Source organism: Oryx dammah, unplaced genomic scaffold (genome assembly GCF_014754425.2).
Source record: "Oryx dammah isolate SB20612 unplaced genomic scaffold, SCBI_Odam_1.1 HiC_scaffold_26, whole genome shotgun sequence".
Lineage (NCBI taxonomy): Eukaryota > Metazoa > Chordata > Mammalia > Artiodactyla > Bovidae > Oryx > Oryx dammah.
The window spans coordinates 48,904,050-48,923,053 of NW_024070210.1; the positions used below are offsets into that span (position 1 = coordinate 48,904,050).

The window sequence follows — 19,004 nt, forward strand, 5'->3', positions numbered from 1 at the left end:
ATTTGTATTTTGTCAACTCCTTTTAAAAATGTTGAGAAGAGTTCTTTAAAAATTTATAGGGTGAAAAATTTTACGATTTCCTCCCTAAAACATTAGAGAGATGCAAAGGGGAAGAAATAACAAAAATATGGCATTCAGATTTTCAATGAAAATTAAATGTTGCATCTGCAAAATGAATGTTTCTTAACATCACTGAACTGCACATGGAATCAATCATAATCCTATTGTTAGGTAACAGGGGACTGTAAAACAGTAAGACACTTTGGTAGGTAGTTCTTAGGTAAAGGGTCACTAGAGTGCATTTCTGGCTTTCATAGTCAATCAAGAAAGTCTAAGTGCTTGTTGTGTATTGGTTTGTTATTATTTAAATCCACTTGTTTATGACTTAAGTGAAGTTGTTTTGATCTAAGGGTGAATTTGTTTACACTAAGGAAGGTATGCCAGGATGATGTCATTGACATGAGCTGTTGTAGGTAAGTATTCAGTAGCTCACTCACTAGGAGTGCCTCTGGGGGTACTAATCAATACAAACATATGGAAGAGCAACTATCAAGTGATGGACATTTAAACTTCAACCACCAAGAATCTGTGAGGACTTACAGAGAGTGTTTAGCCTGGGCATGGCTACTCTTTGCTGAAAACAGCTCTCTGAAGATCTTGAGACACTTGTTCCTGCCGTGGTCAGGCCACTCTTGGTCCTCAGCAGTGTTAAACTGTGCAGCAGTCTCAGGAAAAGAAGGGACATCTGTTCCTGCCTTGACAAGGCTCCTCCTGGTAGGCAGTGGTGCAAGTCATGCAATGGCCCCTGCAGTTATAACATCTGAGGCAGCAAAGCTTGCCTACCAACACGGGTGCTGTCATCCCCGAACTATGTGCCCCAGGAGCAAGGGACCTAAGCTGTCAGCTGATATGCAGCTTTTGGTTGGAAGGACTGACTCTTCAGACAACCAATTCAGAGACAGGTATACCTCAACTAGATTTGGACTTTACTTCTTTCATCTCTTCTTTGCCTGGAACAATAGTGTAATCAACCATTGTTGGTTTGAAGCATGTTATTTCTTTATTAGCTTAACAGACATTATTCTATATGGCATTGGCTTGTGAAATATTATTATTATAAACTATAATTCTCACAGTGAACTAGTGTTAAATAAATTACTGGCAAAGAAAATTTCAGTCTCTGAGCACCATTTTCCCAGACAAAATAGCACTCTAAAGCACGTAAATGCAAACTACAGTCCACTGGTCAACCCCAACCAACATTCTGTTTTTGTAAACAAAGTTTTGCTGGAACACAAACTGGCCATTATTTACATACTGTCTACAGGCACTCTTAAGCTACAAGGAAGAGTTGGATAATTGTGACCACATGGTCAACAATTAATTCGCTATCTGACTCTACATAGAAGTCTACTGACCACTGTGCTAAAGCACTGCTTCTCAAAGGTTTGGTTTGCATATCTGAATTGTTTGTTCCCAATGAGAAATGAGGAGATTATGTGAAAACATAAACCAATTATGTTACCAAGTACAATATTTATTTCAACTACTGTTGTTTTTTTTTTTTTAATTGCTAGATTTTCTCAGTGAAGGATTTATAGTCTGGTACAGGTTCTTTTTCTCATAGTGGATAGGTATGAACAATTCATTGATCAGGTACTTTAAATACCACTACTATAAGCAGAAGTGGTATCTAATCAGGAGGAGGAACTACTCAGAGTTCACAAGGAATTACCATATCATTTAGAGACCTACTTTGGCACAGTGCTCCAGGTTTTTGCAGCATTAGGCGACAGGCTTGGCAATTATTTGAATCAGATTCAGAAAATGGTCCTTACATAAGACTTTCTCATCTTCTTGCTCTTCTAAGGATTATGTTACTCCAAATATCTTCTCTGCTATAGATTTATGTTTCAACAAGGTGAAGGATGACAGTTAATAAGTCTTTCTTTCCCCACCTTTTCTTATGAGCAGGAAATATAAAAATATTTACCCCATCCCAAAAAGTATTCAAGAAAATAAGTCAATAATTTATTTCACCCATTTAGCCTCTTTAATTTACTGAGGAGATAGAAAACTGTATTAAATTATAATTCTCTTGAAGTAGAAGAATTTATAAAGTAAATCTATTTTCTCTAAATATTAGCAGTTTCCCCTCTATACTTTAAGTGTCAATTTAAAATAAATCATGCATCAATTAAAGAATACAGAATGCAATCTACCAGTAGCTTTAACACGAAATTTCCTTGAACAATATATAATTTCTAGAGGCGCCAAAGGTAATCTGACTCAAACAGCTTTCTGAAAAATAAAATTATTCAGGGACAGATTTTTATTGCAAATATTTACTCAAAAAACTACTATATACAGCAGAATTTTAATACCCATTTAAAACATTTAACAGTGAAACAAAATTTAAGAATTCAAAGCACATTTTAAGAAGTAAAAATGTAGCATTTTAAATAAAAGTTTATTAGTACTTCAAAGCAAACTACTCTTATTCATATTATTCATTTCTGTATCTATTATTTTCTATATGATAAAAAAAAAACTGAAAAAAATCAATTTAGCAGCCATCTTAAGGATAAATTAGGCTAAATATCCCAAACCAATTTTTTACATCCTGCTTTAGGTCCCATTTGAAGTTTCTATTTTACAGTTACAGAAAAAGTCACTTAAACATGGCTGAATTCATGCCAGTTTACTGCTTTACAAATATCTACATTAATCTGTACTTTGGTTTGGTTTCCAGACCATGTTTATGGTTCTATTTCTAAAGAAGATCATTAAAACAATATAAGCATAATAGCTACAGGATTTTCAACAATGGATTTCTACTTTATACAACTAGTTCATCAAGGGATTTCTCCACAGCATACTCACTGACAAAAAGCACAAATATAAATTTTTATTTTAATAATTTCACTTTCACTGAAAGTTTAATTAAGGTAAGCTTACAGCCTGGCAGGCTAACACTTGTATGGAGGTACACAGATTCAAATATTCTGTTCACATGCTTCTGGCAGTCTGGAATGTTATATTATATTCAAAATTAAGTTTACGTTCATCCAAATTCTCATTAGATCAACTAATTTAGCATTCTAAACATGCTCCATTTACCAGAATCATATTCAAAATGAAGCTCTCATTAACAATGCCAATCAGCTATTATTTTAAATCAATTATTCCCAAAGGCATGTGGTTTCCAAATCTCTTCCTTTAAGTTAACTGAAAAGGATGTACAGGTAATAAGGACTTTTAGCTTAGGACTGATGGAAATTTCAAAAGCTTCATTAACATAACTAATGTTCTAATAATCAATTCATATTGATCACCAAGTTCCATGTCTTTGAAAACTACAAAATGAGACTTTTTCACTGCAAACTTATCTTTCATTAAATCTTACTCATGTTTTAAAAACTTCTTGGAAATTCATACCTAGTCATGCTATTAATGATGGATTGATTTAATAACCTAGGCTCAACATACAGGTAAAATATATGAATGACCTCCCTTATATTTTTCTATGTCTGCACTCTGCAACAACAGCACTGAGCTCACCTGATAGCACTGTTCCAAATGGTCTTACTGTTGGTACACTAAAACTTAGAATGCCTAGTTAATTTCAACTTCTTTCTTTTTCATCTACCAGGTCTCCTGTTGTCTCTGTTGTGCTAAGGCTATTTTCTCCAAGAACGTTATCTGTTTGATCAGACACTACAGCATCAGTCTTGGCTGAAGGATCACCACTACCCTTCTGAAGAATCTCTGTGGCTTCAAACTCAAGCACTTCTGATGGAGTCAAAGGTTCCAAATGAATACTGCCTTGCTCACTAACATCAGAACTAACAGATTCATGTTCATCTCTTTTTCTCAAAAACTGATCAATACTAACATCACCAGATGTTAACCTCAAATCTTTGATATTCTTGGAAGAAAATCTAGCTTCACCAGCATTGCGATCCTCAATCTGATCACATGCAATGAGGTTTTCTGAACTTTGGCACATCTTCAACTCTGTTTCCTGACATATGTTCTCTACTTGTTTTTCCTTTCTCACTTTATCTGCATCAATAGCTGAATCATAACCGAAGATATTCTTTGAGCCAGTTTCCTGATCTTCAAGACAGTGATCATTTTCTTTATCTGAAATGGATACGTCTTCTTCACTTTTTGCTGTTGATGAGCCTTCAAATAAATGCACATCACATCCATTTTTTATTTCCTCTGAAGAAGCTTCATCTTGTTTACTGAAAAAATAAAGCTACTTATTATCTATTTATTTATAATACAATGTATTTGAATACTTACTTTCAAAGTAAAGACATTTTCTGAAAAAGAAAAAAAGGCACACTTGCCCACCGAAAAAAGAAAAAAATCAAAGTCCCCAGTCCTTGCCATGATGTCACAATTTAGGAAGTGGCCATTTTCTTAGGCAGCAGAGTGAGAAACTCCACAGTCACATATTCAAAGGAGTCCTGGGGAGTTAATTCACTAGTTTTGGTCCTCGTTACCATTACTTTACCTGTTCATACTCACTTGATTTTAGTTAAAATGTGAGTGTGCCTATTAACTCATAAGAGTACTTTAAATAAGGAATGATTGTATGTGGGAAAAATCCTATTTTCTTTTCCTTTGATTTACATGTCCTCTTAGGGTTAGCATGTTTTTCCTAAGCAAAATCAAGTAAGCATTCATAAAGATTTTACTAATTTTGCAACAGCCTAACTTAGAAAAACATGAACACATGTCTAAGAAATATGTAAGTATAAAACATGAATACCTATAGGTTTATGTGTATATGTGTCTGTGTATGTATACAGACATACATAAGTAAGTAAGATGTGTTACGCTGATGTGTAAACAGAAACTATTCAGTGAATATAATTTCCTATGCTATACAGTAGAACTCTGTTGTTTATCTATTTTATGTATAATAACATATATATGTTAATCCCAAACTCCTAATTTATTCTTCCTCCACCCTCTTTCCCCTTTGGTAACCATAGTTTGTTTTCAACGTCTGCAAGCCTTAGAAACAGATTTCCAAGATGGTCTCAGGTCCCTTATATAGATATAACAATGCTTATTTTACCAAAAAGAAACTTAATGATTACATTTATCTTATTTCTTACATTAATCCACCTGGAATTTAGACTTTTTTGTAATGAAGTACCCATCTATCAAAGCAATGTTATCACACAGTCATTTATTATTTACTAAATTATATTTGCAAGGCTGTTTCTCTGCTATTTATTTTGTTCTGATGTGTCTTTAGACTATTACAAGCCAATACTATCCAGTTTTAACAACTATAAATTAACATTGCACTTCATTATCTAATAGGCCAAATCACCTATATTCTACTACTCTTCTCCCTAAATTAGTAGTTTGAAGAAGTAAAAGATATTTGTACATGGATGCTCATTAAAACAATGTTTAAAATAGTGAATACAGAAACAACCTAATATCTAACACAGCTATGATTTTTTAAATTGTGGTATTAATAAATAGAAAAATATGAACCCTACTTGAAACACACTAATTTCCAAATCAAATCCAATTTGGATTTTCAACTAAGTGCTCATTAACCATAATTTGGAAAAAATGACCTATCATGTAAGTTATTAATAAATTATTTTGTATCTCAGTAAATTTTTTCTTTAAAATCTTCTAAATTGTACATTTCTCATTGTTATTTTTGTGAATTAACTATTTTATGCATTAGATTTTGTAATGACATGTTATGGGTATATAAGAATGGTTCTGCTGCCTTAATTAATACATTGATTAATTTCAGTCATACTTTGCTCATTTTCTTGGGTCTTACAGGTCAATTACATCATCTCAAAAAGTTATAATAGTTCCCTCATTTAAATTTGTAAAATTCTTATTTTTGTTCAGATCTTACTGAACTAATTATAATTTACAGAAAATTTTAAATAATATAGATATGTCTAGTCTTTTTCCTAAGTCCTTAGTTGAATTCTGTTAACTTTTTTCATCCAGAATTCTAGGAAAAATGCTAGATAAAGAAAGGGCTAGATAATTGTCCTGGTCAAGTCTAAGAAACATCTTCAAAAGGTCTTATTCCATAATTTTCTTTATAGAGGCAATAGATTGATTAATCTCATCAAGTTAACAAGCAGACTATGGTAAAACACACAGCATAAAGATAGAAATGGGGAAAGTACTTAATTAAAAGACAAAATCATCTTTAACTGGAATAAAGTTCTAATTAGAATACTGGATTCTCTTTTGCTAAAAAATAGTGAAATCTCGTGTTCTAAGTGTTCTACTCAATAATTAAATTAAAAAAAAAACATTGAATTTTGAAACTTTTATGTTGAGATCCTACCACAAAAGTAATTTATAGCTTTTAAAAAATACTTTAAAAATAAGATTTTAAAACTATTTGCAATAATTGTCACCATCTTATAACCTGCAGCATCTTGTAACTATTTTCATTTAACAGAGGCAATTACAATCCATTACCATTTTATTTACTCATACTCCAAAAAAACCAACAACTTATAAAATGTATTCTACATATTTAAAAGGCTTCAAAACTAAGGATCTGTAGTATATTTCTATTAAAATTTCAAACTTTGATTTTAATTGAAAGTCATTACTAAAAGGAACACCATATATAAAATTTAAATAGCCCTTTCCCAAACAACTGAAATAATATACAGCTCAAATATCATTTTATATACACAAATTTCAAGAGATTCAGCTTTTCCTTATATTTACCTTTCAGAATTTGATGTTTCTGTTTCTCCTTCAGCCAAATTAGATCTTGTAATTTCCTGAAATGATTAATAACATTTTTCTTTTATATTCAAAATGAAATTTATATTCAAATTATAAGTTTATATTCAAAACTAAGTACTACTTTTATTATACGAAACTTTCTAGATAAAAAGAACTTAAGTGTGCTGCTTAGTATTCCAAAGAAAGAGAAAAAACAATTTCTTAAAGTATGTTTTAGAATAACTCTTAAAACTAAAAACAGGATTTCAAAAATTGTTTTTTAAAAAACTCATAAGAATTTCAATGTACCAAAAGTTTTTAAATCAAATATATGAAACAGTTACCCAGTTATAACAATACCTGCTTTCCTTAGATTCTTCTAAGTATGAACCATAATTGTAATTACTTGATGAGAAAATTAGTAAAGCACACCTTGAATTTGAATAAGTCTCATTCACAGTATTTTATATACACATATTAAAAACAGGTACCTAGGTAAAACATTTATGAAACTATGATTTTATATTTGGAGCCATGGTAACCCTTCCATTGTCAAACCAAGTAATATTAAATAATATACAAATGAAATATTTTGATTATTTCAAATGTTTTTTTGGGGAGGAAAGAATACAATAAAACCTCAGTAAGAAAGAGGCAAGCTTAACAGTTTATAACAACTACAAATTACTGAGATTTTATGATGCATGAAGTAGTATATTAAGAACTTTACATTCACTGTCTAATTTAATCTTCATTATTAGATATTATAAACTCCATTTCTACAAATGAGAATAAAGACTGTGTGGGTTAAGCATCAATAGAAAACCCAAGGCAAAACCACAGTTAAGTGGTGAAGCTTCAAATCTAGGTCCAACTTTTAGTCACTAGAGTGATTGATTCCAGTCTGTGAAAGTGATCATGGTGTATTAATCACATACATGTATTTCCCCGCTCTCCAAAAACACTACTAAAAAGAGGGCAAAGAAATAAAACAATTTCCACTCATAAAGACCAAGAAAGCATCAAAGCATACTAACTGTCAAAGAGATTTCAACAAATTTGTAGATGGAAAGTAGCTGGAGGAATGGAAATTAACTTCACAGTGTGGAGGAAGTGATAACTAAACATTTGAACAGGGGAGTGCAAGGAAAAGAGAATCAATTTTCCCAGAGAAGTTAAAAGATATGGTATTTGGAGAAATTCAGTACAATAGTTAATACATAAAAGGTAAAAATAAAGAATGAATACTGCTGAGAAATCTAAATACTCTTTCCCCAACTCACACAACATGTACCTATTCTTTCCTCTACTGCTTAAGCCAAAGGCCAAGTCTCTGAACTGGAGACTGTCTAGGGACTTGTGAACACCAGGAATGGCAAAGGGCAGGTATGAGGTACTGAAAGAAAACAGAAAAATTTAGTAAAGGTCCATAAACTGAATAAAGTGATCCTCATTTATCTCTCTGCCTGGCTCCCAGAATGCTAGCAGCCAGAGGAACCACTCATCACTCCACCAACCCCAGCTGCAATCTAGGAGATTCCTCGTTGAAGAAAATTATCAGCCTCAAAGACTTTGAGAGCATCCTCCCCACCAAATAATAAGTCACCTCAGCATCTGATTTTCCTATGCTGAAGTCTAAAAAATTGCCAAGCAGACTGAGCATGTCATACAGCACAGTAATCCATGAAGCAACCTTCACAACATAATCCATGTCAGCAGTTCTCCAAGTTGGTTCACAGACATATGGGGCCTCCAAGACACTTTTAGAAGGCATGTGAGGTTAAAATTCTTGGTACTAAGCAGTAATGACTTAAAAAGCTGACATTTTAACCCAAATCAAGGCACTGACATTGAACCAGTCACTGTATTCTCCACTGGCATATACCAGCAGTAAAATTAATTTTACTAAATGTCAACCCTTGAGTACATGTCTTTTGAATAGTCTGTATAATGAAATACCAAGCATGTATAAAGCACTGCTGCTGCACATTAAAAACACTTGGGTCTATGATTTAGTTGCAAGATGAACTTGGCCAAATTTTTTTTCATGGAACATCATCTTTAAAGAATGACTGTCAAACTTCCGAGTATTCAGAAGGCATTTTCTTCAAAACTGAAAAAATGAGTATGTCACATTAAAGTAAACAATCAAACAGTGTTTGTTGCCAGGAATAAAATTCAAGAAAAGTTTAAATCTTAGGATAACTTGCATCTACTATTAATGAGATAAATGCTAATACTAATGAATGTGATTACCTGATTTGTAATATGAAACATGGCAAAACTTGGAAGATCTATGTGACTTGTGAACCAATATATTCTAAATGACTAATGAACAATGTTATAAAATCACATACAGATAAAAGATCCAAACAAAGTGCAAGCCTGACCAGTAGATTTTAATGAACCACAGAGTACAAAATGTTCAGTGATATGATATCAGATTCCACATTGCAACAAAGCTTTAAGAAAATTTCCACATGTCTAATTTTGATGTCATGAAAAGAATGTCACAATTGTCTGAGAAGATTATTAAAGTACTGATTGAAGCTGGGTATTCTTCATATATTTCAATCAAAATATACCACAACAGACTGAATGTAGAAACATAAGAATCTAGTTTCCTTCTGCTTAACTAGACATTAAACAGACAAGCTAAAGTGTAGAACAACTTATTCTAAATAAATTTCCTTTTGTTTGCAAATAGTTATTTTTCAGGAAAATATTTATATATTTTAAGTAACAATATTTCTAAATTTTCATATTTTTATTTTCTAGTACCATAAACCAATACATTTTAGGAGTACTAATGGGAATAGATAAATAAAATAGGAATGTACCCTGTGGCATGCTACAATGCACAACCTGTCCCTGTACAAACATAGGGTTTTTGATAATCTTTTCTATGCTTTAATTTTTAACATGAATGAACATTCAAAGTATAGACATCCTTTACATTACACAGATTAAAATAAATGAGAATAAAGAAAGAGGCTAGGAGACATCAGAGACTTTGCTGGAAACAAAATAAACATATATGCTATATATATTCAATATTCCTGGAGATATGATATATTATTATATCCATTAAACAATAACAAAAAAACTGAAAACTGAAAACAAATAAAAAACTAAAGAGCAATCCAAAATAAATATATGGCAACTAAAATAAGTAATTAAGTTTAGAAAATCTTTTTTGAAAGACCAAATGAAAAGACAAAAAGATGGAAGGCAAGAAAGAAAATGCCATACAATCAGAGAAGTTGATGCAGGAAGTAGCTGTCATCAATAGGAGTTTCCAAAAAAAAAAAAAAGAGAGAGAGAGAGAGAACACAGAAGAAAAGAAAAGTGAAAATTTACCAAAGAAATAAAACAAGAAAATTTCCCCCAAACATAAATATCTAAGATTACAAAGGCTCATCAAATTTCTACCATAATGAAAGAAAAAAGGATGATGGGTGAACATATGAACTTTTCAAAACACTTGAGATAAACATTAAAGCTGCCAAAGAACAAAATAATATAAACACCAAGTGGACCAAAAATGGCATCAGACATAATGAAAACAATACTTTCAAAAATGCATAGGAAAAATGTTTTCTATGAATTCAGCCAAACCATTAATACCATTATAATAAATACAGTTATAAATTTACACGAAGTGAAAAAAGATGCAACCTTTCTGTGGAAACTATTAAAGGACATATTTCATCAAAATAAGGAGTAAAACAATAACAGAAGGACTCACAGTTCAGGAAACAGGACATCCAACACAACAAAGTGGCAAAGTAAAATCTTGATCAACAAACTATGCATCAAGCTTAGAGAGTAACTAGTTTAAACTAAAGCCGACAGAAGTGATCTCCAGATCCTCCAACAATTTTTTTAGATATGTGTGAACATTCTGAAAAAATACTTTCAGATACTGAACAAACTGCAACATTTAAAAAACAGCATGCACAGAAGAGTAAACAAATCAGTAAAAATATAATTTTACCCCAGAAAAACAAAACAAAGTATAGGAAAGAGAATTATCACTTCCTAGCTCAGTATAGTGGTACCAAAAATTGTGATGTTGGGATTCCTTGGTGGCTCTGTGGTAAAGAATTAGCCTGCCAATGCAGGAGAACCCAGTTCGATTCCTGGGTCAGGAATATCCGCTGGAGAAGAGATAGGCTAACCACCCCAGGATTCTTGGGCTTCCCTTGTAGCTCAGCTGGTAAAGAATGAGCCTGCAATGCAGGAGACCTGGGTTTGATCTCTGGGTTGGGAAGATCCCCTGGAGAAGGGAAAGGCTAGCCACTCCAGTATTCTGGCCTGGAGAATCCCATGGACTGTATAGGCCACGGACTTGCAAAGAGTCAGACACGACTGAGCAACTTTCACTCACTCACTCAAGTGCACAAGGTCTCCAATCTCCTCACATCATCATCATTTGTCTTCTGGTTCTGGAGATTTTGTGGGGTTTTTATGTTTCTTTTTTTAAAAAGTAACCAGTCTAATGGGTGTGAGATGGTACCTCACTCTAGTTTTGATTTGTATTTATCTAATAATTAGTGGCACTGCACATCTTTTTATGTGTTTATTGGCTATTGATAAACGTTCTTTGAAAAAAACGTCTGTTCAAGTCCTTTATGCATTTTTTAATTGGGTGGTTTTTGTAGTTATTGTATTTATGAATTCTCTATATATTCTGGATATTAATCTCTTATCAGATATATGATTTGCAAATATTTCCTCGGATTCTATGGGTTGCCTTTTTATTCTCCAGATAGAGTATCTGATGCACAAATTTTTAAAAATATAAATTTAATCGGAGGCTAATTACTTTACAATATTGTATTGGTTTTGCCATACATCAACATGAATCTGCCATGAGTATACACGTGTCCCCCATCCTGAACCCCACTCCCACCTCCCTCCCCATCCCATCCCTCTGGGTCATCCCAGTGCACCAGACCCGAGCATCCTGTATCATGCATCAAACCTGGACCGGTGATTTGTTTCACATATATTACACGTTTCAATGTCATTCTCCCAAATCATCCCACCCTCGCCCTCTCCCACAGAGTCCAAAAGACTGTTCTATACATCTGTGTCTCTCTTGCTGTCTCACATACAGGGTTATCGTTTCCATCTTTCTAAATTCCATATATATGCGTTACTATACTGTATTGGTGTTTTTCTTTCTGGCTTACTTCACTCTAATAGGCTCCAGTTTCATCCACCTCATTAGAACTGATTCAAATGTATTCTTTTTAATGGCTGAGTAATACTCCATTGTGTATATGTACCACAGCTTTCTTATCCATTCGTCTGCTGATGGACATCTAGGTTGCTTCCATGTCCTGACTATTATAAACAGTGCTGTGATGAACATTGGGATACACGTCTCTTTCAGTTCTGGTTTTCTCAGTGTGTATGCCCAGCAGTGGGATTGCTGGGTCATATGGCAGTTCTATTTCCAGTTTTTTAAGGAATTTCCACACTGTTCTCCACAGTGGCTGTACTAGTTTGCATTCCCACCAACAGTGTAAGAGGGTTCCCTTTTCTCCACACCCTCTCCAGCATTTATTGCTTGCAGACTTTTGGATCGCAGCCATTTTGACTAGCGTGAAATGGTACCTCATTGTGGTTTTGATTTGATGCACAAAATTTTTAATTTGTACAATTTTTTTTTCATTACCTGCGCCTTGGTGCAATAACCAAAAACTCACTGCCAATTTCAACATCATGAAGCTTTTATCCTTTGTTTTATTCTAAGAGTTTTATCATTTTGGGTATTACACTTAATCCCCTCATCAATTTTGAGTTAATGTTTGTATATAGTGTTTGTGTATAGTGCTGGGTAAAAGTCCAACTTAATTCTTTGCATGTGAATATCCAGTTTTGCCAGCATCATTTATTAAACAGACTGTCCTTTCATCATTGGTCTTAGCATCCTTATAAAATCATTTGACCCTATATATAAAGGTTTATTTCGAGGCTCTCTACTCTATTCCACTGGTCTATGGGTCTGTCTTAATGCCACACTGTTTTGTTTACAGTAGCCTCATTGTAAATTTTAAAATCAGGATGTTTGACTGCTGCTTTTTTCTTTTTCAAAGTTGTTTTGACTATTTGAAGTTCCTTGAGTTTCCATATACATTTTAGGATGAGTTTTTCTATTCCTGCAAAAAAAAAAAAAAAAATCTTTGGGATTTCTGTAAGGATTGCAATAAATCTGTAGATTGCTTTGAATAGTACTGGTGTTTTAACAATATTGTCTTTCAATTCATGAACATGGGTTGTCTTTCCATTTATATCTTCTCTAATTTCTTTCAGCAAGGTTTTATAGTTTCTTTGTAGAAGTCTTTTACCTCTTTGCTAAGTTAATTCCTAAGTACTTTATTTTTTTATGCTATTGCAAATTGTTTTGTAATTTCCTTTTTAGATCGTTCATTTCTTGTGTATAGAAATACAATCAATTTTTGTGTGTTGACTCTCTATCCTACTATTTGGCTGAATTAACTTTAATTCTAATACAGTTTTTGTGTGGAATCCTTACGGTTTTCTATATCTAAAATGATACCATCTGCCAACAAAGTAATTTTACTTCTTTTCCAGTTTGGATGCTTTTTCTTTTTCTTGACTAACTGCTCTTTCCAGTACTATGTTGTAAAGAAGTAGTGAAAGTGGCTATCTTGCCTTCTTCTTGATCTTAAGAATTAAATCTTTTAGTCTTTTACCATTGAGTATGATGTTTGCTGTGGGGATTTTCTTATATGGCTTTATTATGTTGTGGTAGTTTGCTTCTATTCCTAGGTTGCTGAGCATTTTTATTATTCAAGTGTTTTGAATTCTGTCAAACACAATTTCTGCATCAATTGAGGTAATAATGTGGCTTTTATTGCTTTGATTGGGCTTATTACATTGATCATATTCATACATTGAACCACTCCTGCATTTCAGGAATGAATCCCATTTGTTCATGGTATATAATCCTTTTAATATGTGGTTGAATTTTGTTTACTAGAACTTTGTTGAGAATATCTGCATCAATGTTCATAAGGAATTTGGTCTAGTTTTCTTTCTTGTAGTGTCTTTTTCTGGCTTTAGTATCAGGGTAATGCTGGCCTCGTAGAATGAGTTTAGAACTATTTCTTCCACTTCAATCCTTGGAAAAGTGTAAAAGAAGAGGTGTTGGTTCTTATTGAGATGTTTTTTATAATTCACTAAAGAAGTTGTCAGGTCAAGAGGTTTTGTTAGATTTTTGATTACTGATTCACTCTAGTTATGTGTCTATTCAGGTTTTCTATTTATGATTAGTCCTGCTGTTTCGAGTTTCTAGCGACTTGTCCATTTCATGTAGGTTATCCAATTCACTGGCATACAGTTCACAGTACTCTATCATTTTTGTTTCTATAGAAACAGTTCTACTGTCCCAACTTTCATTTTAGTAAACCTTCTTTTTAAGTATTTATGGCTAAAGGTTTCTCAATTCCATTGGTCTTTGCAATAAGCCAATTTTTCTCTATTGCTTTTCTATTCTCTATTTCATTTATTTCCACACTAATCTTCTTTCCTTCTGCTAGCTCTCGGTTTAGTTTGCCCCCCCCTTTTTTTTAAAGTTCCTTAAGTTGTACAGTTAGGTTGTTGCTTTGAGATCTCTCATTTTTTAATGTAAGGATTTACAACCATATATTTCTCCTTCAGTATCACTTCCACTGAATTTTTAAAGCTTTGGTTATGTTGTGTTTTTGCTTGCATTCTTAGATCTAAGTATTTTCTAACGTCCCTTGTGATTTCTTCTTTAATCCACTGGTTGTTTTAAAGTGTGTTAATTTCTATGATCTGATGAATTTTTCGTTTTCCCTTTTATTATTGATCCCTGATATTGTCCTGATGTGATCAGAGAAGATACTTTGTATGACATCTATATTTTAAAATTCACTGATGCTTAATTTGTGGCTTACTATATGGTCTATCCTGGAAAATGTCCCATGTACACTTGACAAGAAAGTGTATTCTGTCATTGCTGGGTACAGTGTTCTGTGTATGTATGCAAAATCTAATAGGTTTATTAATAAACTTCCTAGTTCCCTACTTATGTCTGATTATTCTATCAATTATTGGAAGTAGGTTAGTGAAGTCTCCAACTATGACTGCAAAATAGTCTACTTCTCCCTTCAACTCTATGAATTTTTCCTTCATATAAATTGATGGTCCGTTATTAGGTGTGCAAATATTCATAACTGTTATATTTTCTTGCAGTATTAAACTTTTTATTAATATATAATGTCTCCCCTTTTCTCTTATAAGCTTTTTTGATTGAAAGTTTATTTTAATAGTCTGCTATTAGTAAAGCCATCCATGCTCTTTTGGTTACTATTTGCATGGACTATTTTTCATCCTTTCACTTTTACCTTTTGTCTTTGAATTTCAAGTGAGTCTCTTGTACACAGCATGTAGTTGGATCATGTGTTTTTATCCACTCTGCTAACCTCATCTTTTGATTGGGAAGTTTAATTCATTTACATTCAGATTAATTATTGATAAGGAGGGACTTATCTGTCATTGGGCTATTTGTTTTCTATATATCTTACAAGTTGTTTGGCTCTCATTTCTTGCATTACTGACCAGTTTTCTGTTTAACTGATTTTCTGTAGTGAAATGTTTAAGTTCTTTTCTCATTTCCCCTTGTGTATATTTTACAGCTGTTTTCATGGTTACTTCTGAGGATTATGTTTAACATCCTAAAGTTATAACTCTCCAACACAAATTTATACCCACTAACTTCAATAAGATATCAATACAAAAACTCTTGTTCCTTTATAGTTCCATGCCCATTCCTTTTTCGTGTCAATGTCACAAAATTACAACTTTATTCATTATATACCTAGATACAAACTAAATGCATTAGTACCCTAACTTATGTAGGAAACAAAATTTGGAGTTGCAGACCAGAGTTAGAGAAATATTTGGTCTTACACTAATTGTTTTTATTAAATTCATTCATCTCTTAACGCACATAAGAAAACAAAAAGTATTAGGTACAACTACAAATCACTGTTACAAAGTACTAGTTTTAAAACTGCCCATGCACTTACCTTTATTGAGATACTTATTTTGCTACAGAGCTGAGTTTCATTTACTGCTCTTTTGTCTCACCATGGAGCATTCCCTGAGCACTTTTGGTAGGACCGATCTAGTGGTCAAGAACTCTGTTAGTTTTATGTGACAATGTCTTAATTTCTAACTTCTGAGGGATAGTACTGTGGGATATAGAATTCTTGATAAGTTTTTTTCTTTGTAGTGGTTTGAATATATCAACCCGCTGCCTGCTGACTTCCAACATTCCTGATTAGAAGTCTGTAGATAATATTATTAAGAATGCCTTGTATGTGATGATTCATTTCTCTTTCCTGCTTTCAAGATTCTTGCTTTACCTTTTGGAAGTTTAATTATAATATGTCTCAGTGTGGGTCTCTTTGAATTCACCTTACTTGGAATTCTTTGTGTTTCTTGAATGGTTATATTCACGTATTTCATCAAATTTGGGAAGTCTGCAATCTCTTTTTCTTTGAATAGTCTCTCGGACCCTTTCTCTCTCTTTTCCTTCTGAGATTCTCATCATGTCCACACTGCTCTGCTCCATGGTGGCCTATACCTCCCTTAGGCTCTGTTCACTTTTCTCCAAGCTGTTTCCTTTCTGTTCCTCAAACTCAATAACTTGTACTGTCTTAACTTCAAGTTTTTTGATTCTTCTCTTCTCAAATGTGCCTTTGAATACTCTAGTGAATTTTTCAACTTCAGTTATTGCACTTTTCATCTCCAGAATTTCCTTTTAGGTTTTCTATCCCTTTACTTATATTTCCATTTTGTTCCTATACTATTTTCTTGACTTTCACCACACCTTTCTTTTGTTCTCTGGGCATCTTTATGACAGTTGTTTTAAAGTCTTTGTCTAGTATATCTGCCACATGTCTTTTTCAGAAGTTTCTGTTGAATTTTTTCTCTTGAATGGGCAATTCTTGCCTGTTTCTTTGTATGCCTTGTGATTGTTTCTTGAACACTGGAGTGTTGAACTCTGAGTCTAATAATGTAGTAACTCTGGAAATCAGATTCTCCCCCCAGCCCAGCATTTTCTGGTTTTATTTAAAAAATTTTTATTGTTGTAGGCTATCTCTGTTCCCAAATAAGCCTGAGGTGTAAACTTGAAGTCTTCTCATGGCTTTTCTGAGCCTTTCCCTTGGCAAATACAATCACTTTCTAATTTTACCCACATATACAGTTGATTTTGAACGTTCTAGTCACATTTATTGACTAGTATTGACCAGGGGATTTTTGCAGAAACTAATGCTGGTGCCTGGCAATTTGTTCTGAAAGTGAATGTTGAAACACTTTGGTCAATAAGGTTCAGGTAATAAAAGATATATTAATATGTCACTGTTCAATAAGTTGTTAATATCTGGCTCCTGAAAGGGGGAAAAGAGAAAAATGAAGGAAGAAAAAGGGCTTTGTGCACTTAAATCCCTTAGAAGTCACTTCAGCTGGAGGGGAAGGTGCTTGCAAGAAAGGGAAGAGGTGAAGCAATACTGAGCCCACTTCCTTGTCTTCAAAACTCTGTGTTAAGAAACTGCAATCAATGATAACAGCACAGATTCCCAGTATCTGGAGGACAAAGTCTTTTTTGCCCACTCTAGCTCCCGTAAGTTGTCTGCAAGCTGCTCTAGGAACATGGGCACAGTTGCCTGCCATATGGTTGCTACAGTGTTAAGTGCTTAAATTGATGGAAGTTAACCGAAATTCACTCTCCAAGTCTTCTGGAAGTTACAAGCCTTCAACAGACTTAAGAGTTTCAAAAAAGTTATATCAGATAGATTCAGCCTGTGCAATTGCTGTCTAGGTGGGAAGCCAGATCCCTGGTACTTCCTACTGTGCCATCTTCTCAGAATCCTCCTCTCTGTATAGTTTAAAAGTTTTTCCCCACAGAACACTTACATAGTTGAAAAGTGCTGAAAACTTGAAAAGTAAGTATATTAAACTCAAACAGTAGTTTAAGTTTAAACATTTTATTCCAACAAAAACCAGAATTTGTTACTATTTTACTTTCCTGGTTTTAGTGGAAGCAAGCACATCAATAATATTTTCAAAATCTAATTTTTTATCTTGTTTTCAAATAAGTAAACTATCATATTTGGCAATTTCTCTTGATCAAATGACATTTTTAAATAATTTAAAATTAGCTTACTGAAACTTCTTTTTACCGTGACTGTGGCATTGTTTTAAAATCTGGGTATCACTTTGTTAAATCAGTTTTAGAAGATACAAATATATTGTATTATGCTTTAAACTATTTCATATGAAATTTCTATAGAACTTATTTGTCAAAACATTTAAGAACTGAGTCAGCAGCTGCTTTTTGTAAATCAGATGTAATTTATAGAAAATAACTTTGCTCCAGTTTAAAAGTTCAAAATCTGAAGACATTTCATTTTCCATATATCTATTTCAAATATGAAGTTAGGGCATTTATAACCTGAATGTTTACTTGATAAGCACTTTTCCCATAATTATCAATACTCTCATTTAGTGAATATACAATGCTAATTTCTTTTTCATTTATTTTCAAATTCAGGGAGAATATTCACATCTCTTGCTCAAGTTTTACATTCATTGGACACACTTTCAACATTACTTTCTCTCATTTGTATAAAGCAAAAGAACAGGATTTTTATAAAGCATGGAGATTTATACATGGTCATGTTTTCTAACTATAAAACTTTATTAAACTTTTGCCACTTTGTTCAAAATATCATCCCATATAGATAATTTTTGTAAAAATCTGTAATGTATTTTTACCAAGATGTTTTTGATCTCAACATAAAGTATTTTGACATTTGAAACTATTTCTTCTCATATCTGATAAATGTCTATAATTTGTGTATAAAGTATCAAGTATCTTGCTTGAGTTTAATCTTGATGCCTATCAGGGATCTGTATGTGATTTTAATATTGTTTTCAGAATTGACAAGAATATTTCATCTGCTTTCTATATTACCCCACTCCTAAAATATATATCCTTTGTACAATACTAAAAAAAAAAGATGATCATATTTGAATTTACAGATGTATAATTTTTTATATTAAATTATGATTATGAGCCGAGAAAGGCACAAATTTGGCATAATTATTTAGGGAGAGAAATATTGGCTTATATAAACCTGTATACATCTGCCATATCTACTCCATTATCATATCCTGGCCAT

The 19,004-nt window shown here is 32.9% G+C and overlaps 1 protein-coding gene across 4 annotated transcripts in view; it reads right to left on the reverse strand.

Moving 5' to 3' along the window:
* Nucleotides 1-1,569: 1,569 nt before the first annotated feature.
* Nucleotides 1,570-19,004, reverse strand: part of ZNF280D (zinc finger protein 280D) — a 127,843-nt gene continuing 110,408 nt past the window's right edge. For 2 of the 4 annotated variants that reach the window (XM_040226597.1, XM_040226595.1), the window contains exons 20-21: nt 6,754-6,809; nt 2,534-4,250 (exon numbers count right to left, since the gene is read on the reverse strand). In XM_040226597.1, coding sequence (XP_040082531.1) covers nt 3,626-4,250; nt 6,754-6,809 — 681 coding nt within the window. In that variant the 3' untranslated portion in view covers nt 2,534-3,625. Of the gene's footprint in view, nt 4,251-6,753; nt 6,810-19,004 lie in introns of all 4 variants that reach the window. The other 2 variants (XM_040226594.1, XM_040226596.1) reach the window with 2 other exon arrangements.